The sequence below is a fragment of the Eurypyga helias genome, unplaced genomic scaffold (assembly GCF_000690775.1).
Source record: "Eurypyga helias isolate BGI_N326 unplaced genomic scaffold, ASM69077v1 scaffold371, whole genome shotgun sequence".
Classification (NCBI taxonomy): domain Eukaryota; kingdom Metazoa; phylum Chordata; class Aves; order Eurypygiformes; family Eurypygidae; genus Eurypyga; species Eurypyga helias.
The window spans coordinates 62,160-69,241 of NW_010228672.1; the positions used below are offsets into that span (position 1 = coordinate 62,160).

The 7,082-nt window shown below is 38.2% G+C and overlaps 1 protein-coding gene across 1 annotated transcript in view; it reads right to left on the reverse strand.

The window, feature by feature from the left end:
• The window catches only part of LRBA (LPS-responsive vesicle trafficking, beach and anchor containing), a 144,480-nt gene that overhangs the window by 50,801 nt on the left and 86,597 nt on the right, over positions 1-7,082 (reverse strand). The window contains exons 25-29 of the mRNA XM_010159865.1: positions 6,594-6,774; positions 5,198-5,325; positions 4,719-4,826; positions 2,016-2,187; positions 955-1,390 (exon numbers count right to left, since the gene is read on the reverse strand). Of these exons, the coding sequence (XP_010158167.1) occupies positions 955-1,390; positions 2,016-2,187; positions 4,719-4,826; positions 5,198-5,325; positions 6,594-6,774 (1,025 nt within the window). The remainder of the gene's footprint in view (positions 1-954; positions 1,391-2,015; positions 2,188-4,718; positions 4,827-5,197; positions 5,326-6,593; positions 6,775-7,082) is intronic.

Sequence of the window (7,082 nt, forward strand, 5' to 3'; positions counted from 1 at the left end):
TCCTGTGAGGAGCGGCTGAGGGAGCTGGGGGTGTTCAGCCTGGAGAAGAGGAGGCTCAGGGGAGACCTTATCGCTCTCTACAGCTGCCTGAGAGGAGGGTACTGAGAGGTGGGGGTTGGTCTCTTCTCCCAGCTGACGGGACAAGAGGCTTTTCTAGCAGCCTCTAACAAAGCAAATAAAACAGTTTAGGGATATATCCAGTGAATAAAGCCCAAAATGATTTCAAGGGGCCTTTAGCACTAGAAGGTGCATTTTTGTAAACAAATAGGGAATATTCTATAGGCAGGACACCTCGATGATTACTCCATTGGTTTTGACCCATTTGTAGCCATTATTAAACCAGTATTCCTTTGCAGGCCCACAGTAACAGAAACTAGATAAAGCTTTGTGGTCAATACACAAGCTAATCTAGACATCATTACATTCAGTTCTTCAATGTCCATTTTATGTCCTGAGTCCTTTAAAACTGACTGCATATGCACGGTACAGCAGCACTCATCTGCAAGTGCTGCAGTTAGGAGAACAGGAAAGACAAAAGAACAGCTTACACCCTTAATCTTCTCTTCTAGTCTTGCAGTCATTTCTAGGCAACTTATTGGACCTTTTACCATACTGCTTCTGAGTTGTAACATGCATGGAGACAGAAGAATTAACTCTTAAATGCTGTCTTCAAGACCTTCATGTATAACCCAAACACCAGTTATTTTTCATTTCTACAGTATTTTGTAGCATAACACAGCATCCCCATGAATTACAGAGCATACCTTCGTGATGAACCTACCTGATGTTGGGGACTTTGCAGACGAAGTTTCTACTTGGAAACCAAAGCATTTTGATTATATACTAGATGATAACATACATAAGTTCTGGTGAACTGAAATGTGATTTTTTTCTGCTCCTTACAGATGTCTTAAGCAAAATGAAATAGCTCAAGTATTTTAGAAGTTGCATTACCTGTCAAAGGAATGGAACTGTACAGGCTGCTCAGCAGCCCCATCGCCAAGCATTCCAAGGAAGGTTGGTGGCAGAAGAGCAGAATCTGCTGCAGTCCCATCAGCCGGTGTGCTTACCAAGCTTCTCAGGATGTCTTTTACATTGACATTTTTTGCAGCTGGCACAGAAGTTGCAGGCTTGCTATCCTCAGTTCCTGTCTCACTTCTGCTCTCCTGAGACTTATTTACTTCCAATGAGAGCGTGCATAGTACTTCACTGATTGCATCTGGACCTGCACTGACATTCAGAGGTCCTGTTTCAGCAACACTGCCAGAACTGTTTGTTTGCCCTGAAGCTGGTTCCTCCCCAAGACCAGAATCCCTTCTTCGTGCAGATGCTGTACTTTCCGAATCTTCAGTGGAGGCTGAACCACCAAGAACAGATGGGTTTTCCACATCTGTTCATACCAAAAACACATTAAGTTCATGATTAACAGTATTGCATTCACTACACTGCTCCTAAAGAAGTAACACCAATAGGTGACAAGGGAAATAGCACAGCTATAAGTATTTCCTCTTGCCTACTTAGAGACTTAATATTATCTGTAAGTATTTAATAGGAGCCTTAGATTAGAAAAATTTCCTTCTAATTTTTGAGAAGCCTAAGAATTTATAACATCCAAAATTTGAGGTAAGAAAATAGAAGATATTGACTCAACAGAGAATGAAAATTAATTGATTGCCTTAAAAAATAGGAGAAAAGTCTTACAGTAGAAACAAAAAGCTGCCAGTCTATGCTTATGCATACTTAACCTTACCCAAAACAGTAAGGTTTCTGCAACAGGCACTCATGAATCGCTAAGCAGCGACTTCAGGGAGATTAACCACCTCTACACTGCAAAATCAACCTATGGATTAGGTGGTTCTGAGATCAGAAAAAGACACGCACAAACACTGAGGCAAATCAAATACCGTAATGTTGTTTAAGTGGTTACAATGCGCATATTTCTATATCACAGGGACTTCCACAGAATGTCAACATGAGCGACATTATTCCATTTGGACAAATAATTAACAGTTCACCTGTAGCAGGAGTTTCATTATTTTCATTCTCCGATTCCTTGAATGACTGGCTACGGTTTGGCAGTCGTCTTTCGTTCTGGGGTTCCAGTATATCTCTGTATTTCGAAACCATGAGCACAGAAATAAAATACACAACAGCCAAAGCCAAAAACTGAGCCTGTTTACTATCCTCCTGCAAAAAAAAACGACACACACAGATTTTTCCATTACAATTTCAGCAGCATGTTTATTTTTCTGTAAAGTATGCCCAGCGCTACCATAAACAGACCGAGAGTAAGCTGATGTGTCAACAATGGAAGAACAATATTCTCTAGCCACAGTTTGTCTCACCTATAAAGCTATGGAATACAGCAATTGCATTCAAGTGGCACTAATCCTTTCATTTTTCATTTATAAATATGACAACTTTGACTAAGGTTGCATGTTTTGACTACATGCTTCGAATTAGTGCAGGGACTCAGCCCCCTTTATTTACTTACAGGTGTTTCCTCTATTACATTTCCTCAAACGTGCCAAGATATTAACAGCATTTGCTGTAAGGTACAACCAGGCAAGTGCACTCAACAAAACTGTAAAAGCATTTATAAACTATTACGTATTAATAAAGGAAATGGAACAAATTACAAAACTAGTATTGGGGGTTTTATCATCATATTTTCCAGATGGGTGTACTGTACTATGTACAATTTAAACAAGAATTGGCAAATATGCATTTGTATTACAGACATAACTTTATTAAGAGATTTTAAGAAAATAATAAAAACAAATCTTCATATGGACTACACCAGGTACCTCTCCAGAGTACTCAGTCACTCCTGAAACAAAGGAAAAAGCCACGTCCCAGAACTGATCAGACATTATGATTTAGCCTAAGCCTGTCCCCTTTGGCTGTCAAAAGAAGAAAAGCTTCATATATTCTGGGATCACAGGAGAGTGGAGTATTTGAATCCTCACTTACCAATCACTAAGAGAAAGGGTGGAGGAGGAGGGTTGCCCTTCATTTACATAAGGGCTCAGGTAGCATTCCATTTTTCCCTCTGAGCAGTTCAAGATAGTAAGTTAAACTATAAAGCTAATTTTATCATGCTTAAATAGGCCTACTGTGCCTACTGGAGCCAATGAAGAGTTCTTTAATCTGTTTAAATCTGTTTTTATTCTGGGAGAAGGTTATGAGAAGTTCTCTATTAAGAACCAGATAACATAGCTGGATGCTATCTGTTATGCTGAAGAAACAACCTATATTCCCCTTGGCTTGATGCAAATCCTTAAGTTTCACAAAACAAGACAGAAACAGTAAGCTAGCAACAAGTTAGCATCAGGCAAGCACAGTGCGAGACTGATGGAAGTCTCCTACAATGGTAAAGTTTATAAAGAATTTTCTTGCTAGATGAATTTTTGCAAGACAGATTCCACCTGTACTCAGTAAAGTTATGATCCAGTGAATTAGCACTACCCCTCCTTGAAATAAAGTTCATATACTACTGGAAGTACTACTACAGGTGGTTAAATGGAATCCATCCGAGTTCCCCTTATGCAGGTTCAAATCATGCCAATCACAATTCTGCGTGCTGAACACAATGTAAAAAACTGCATGCAAAACAAACATAAAATATTTAGATGTAAGTATAAGCAGGTCAGATAAAAACTATTCCAAAATAGATCTTTTAAAGTCTACTTTTTCTCCACAGCTCACCACAGTAACCAAAAAGCAGAGCTGCTGCATCATTTTATGGTTATTTGTGTAACAGAAAACCTGGTGGATAAGATACACAAAAAAGCAGGGGTTGTGTGTTTACTGTTGATTTTTTAAGAGAAAAAATAAGTACAACACATGCTGGATTTTGAAGATTCCATCATTAGGATTATTTTCCTTGACACCAGTATGGAAGATTCACTTCTGTTATTCTTTCGCACACTGATACTGAAGGAGGGGTTGAAAGAAGCTTCTTTCAATCAATAATTCTTGTAAAGATAAAAACCAAAAGATCCTACACTATTCTGGATAGCACAAAAGTCACTATGTAAATCATTATACTTCCTTAATAGTCTAATTATTGTAAAATAAGTTCTGGTGTCCAAGCCTGTGGCCACCAATGACTCATAGCCATTGTAGCTGCTCTATTTGCTTACAGAGGGGGTTTTTCAAGCAATCAATCTCAATTTCCTCAATATCAGCTATAAAGTTGCTGACATAGGGCAAAGATATTTTTAGTCAATTCAAGACTCAAAAACATATGCATATTTGCAGCACATGCACACAAATTGGTTCCTCTAAGGGGAAGTAAAGGAACTAGAGATGACCTCTAATTTCTAATTAGCTACATGCTCATTTTTCAAGAAGTATACATAAACATTTTCATGATGCACAGTATACATGAACAGTTTGTCTATGCACAGCATGCGAAAGTATATATTAGTACTAAACACAACATATTTAATATACAATAGGCAGAATTCCAGAGAATCAGCTCTTCAGAACACACCAAAGATGGGCAGGCAGCCATTTTCACCTCTCCCTCTTTCCAACCCCAAACCCTACAACAGCTGCAGTATTATGTGTTCCCAATTACTGTGAGCAGTGTTCAGTTTTTGTCAGTTCAATTTAGCCAAGCTGTGTAACACATAGCAAGCGTTCAGCAAACAGATGTATGCACAAATCTAGCCACAAAGAAAACGGCAACATCGTGATTGTTTGCAACTTACTATGTCTCTGAACACTACTGCTCGAAGTCGATTAATATCCATATCCTGCAGAAGTCTGTCATGGTCCCGTATTGGAGAAATGCCACCAGTCACAATGTCCACTGGACTCTATTCCAAAACAAAAGCAATTGTTTCAGATTCTTCTTTTTAAATCATTCTACCAAGATTCATTAGGCATGTACAATCACCAACTGTATATCACATTGTCATAACTACAGCACAAAGATCAGATACGTATTTCAACTTTAAAGAAAATCAAAATCTGGCAAATTCCTGTGACAGATTTATTTCACCCTGGAAGGCTAAATATGTAAGGGTTAAATGCACACTTCGGAAAAACTACTCCAGAATTTCCAGTGTTCATGTCCTTCAGCTCTGTTAAAGGAAGAGTGGTGCAGATATACATTTAGTAACCTATCCCTCTGTGCAGAGTAATAATTACTGACTTCTGAGTTCCGTGAATGAGGGCTCATACTTGCCTTCGCTGCAGACTTTCCTGTTCCCATAAAGCCCTGCACTGCTTTTTGGTTCTTCCCAGTGTCTCCAATAGGCTTCATCTGTGCATGCTGCTGACACTCCAAGCAATTTCTTACTGCCACCGCACACACTTGAGGAGAACAGAAAGGTTAAGAATTACTCTGGGAAACAGAACTGCTTATATCCCTTAGAGAAATGTCTAACACATCTCTGTTTATTGCTTAAACTACAAAGTTTGAGCCCACCAGTAAAATGATATTTTGCTTCCATAAATTTTAAATAGTCACAAAACAACGTTCAAAATTCTTTAATAGTTTACAACTTATAATTAATACTAAGCTATTAGAACATGTATGATCTAAGGGATACTTCAGAGTGAGTTAGCATCCCTCACTGAAATTTTACCGTGCATACAACCGTGGGGCAGGGAGGGTGAAGAGAGCTAAATTCACAGACTAGCAAGGAAGTAAGACAAGTGATACAACAGTGAAACAAATGACAGAGTTTGCTTCACAGCACACTCTTACTCTCAGACTAAATGTTCTGAAGTTACAGGATTCACTTTTTTAGCTTCACAATTGTACCTGCTTCATCTTCTAATATTATTTTTAAAGGAAAAAAGAACTACCCCACCTCTATACCTGTTTGCATCCCATAAATCTTGTTCTACCTGCACAAAGTTTTAATTGCCTAGAAAGGGAGAGGAAGGCTAGTTACTGTTGAGGCACTGAGCTGCTCTGGCACTCATGCAAATTAAACTTTTCATTGCAAAAAGTCTTACAGCATGCAACTAGCATGAATACTCCCCTCCTGTATTAACTAACTAAACCCCGTTATGATCTTGTTGTTCACGCTTCCAGAATAGTCGTTAGTTGTTACGTAACGACCACAGTCCAATTTGATGCAAACATCCCTCAATAGTGGATACAACTACTGACCAATTTGAACCCTACTCTTTACAAATTTACATCTCTAGTTTTCACCATACCTTCCTCTACTGACCTCAAGATTTAAACCTCTTTTCTACACATTGGTAAAGGTTCATGTTTTTACAGTACAAGATTTCTTTTTCTTAAAGCTGCTCTATTCTCAGCCTTGACTATTTGGGGAACTTTGGAAAAAGAAATATCTTCCTGGATAAAATGAAAACATGCATTCACAATAGTCAGGCTACCAAATTTAATCATTTATTTTATTTAAACTTTTTAAATAGTAAAAGAACCCCACATAGATGCATTGCAGAATCCAGCAACAGTAAAATAGTAGATCTCAATGATCCTTTGACTAAATTTAATCCTGATTTAACAAAAATAGAACAGAAAAAAGATAAAGCTAACAATTGCTAACTATTTAGTAACAGCAAGTTCCTACGCTCATTAAGTGGTTTAATTTGCTTACCCAGACGAAGACATTGTCGCAGAATTCCGCCAGATGACATGTTTTTCTCAGACTCTATTTCAGTGAAACCAAGAGAGCTTGCAAAAATTAGCACATCCACAAGGTTGATTAATCTCTGGAGAAATGTTAATGATGCTTCTACTGAAAGTCCTTGAGTTGGTTCAATATTCTCTAATTCATGCTACACAGAGAAAGATTGAAAGCAACATTTACTTCTTCAAAAGGTAATATGCCTACAACTTAAATGAAGACAAATGTATGCTGAAAGTCCATTTTCAGTCACATTCAAAAGTAGTAATTAGTCATATTCTAGGAATAATCATTACTATTGGGATTTAATCCCATTCCAGACAACTGTGGGACAATGAAGCTAGGCAACTTCTTTTTATGTCTTCAGGCAAAGAGGGCAGGGACCCAATTTATCTTAGGGAGAGCACGGAGGTAGCAAAGGGTGGAAAAAGATCTTTTGGAAATATCCCACAGGCATTC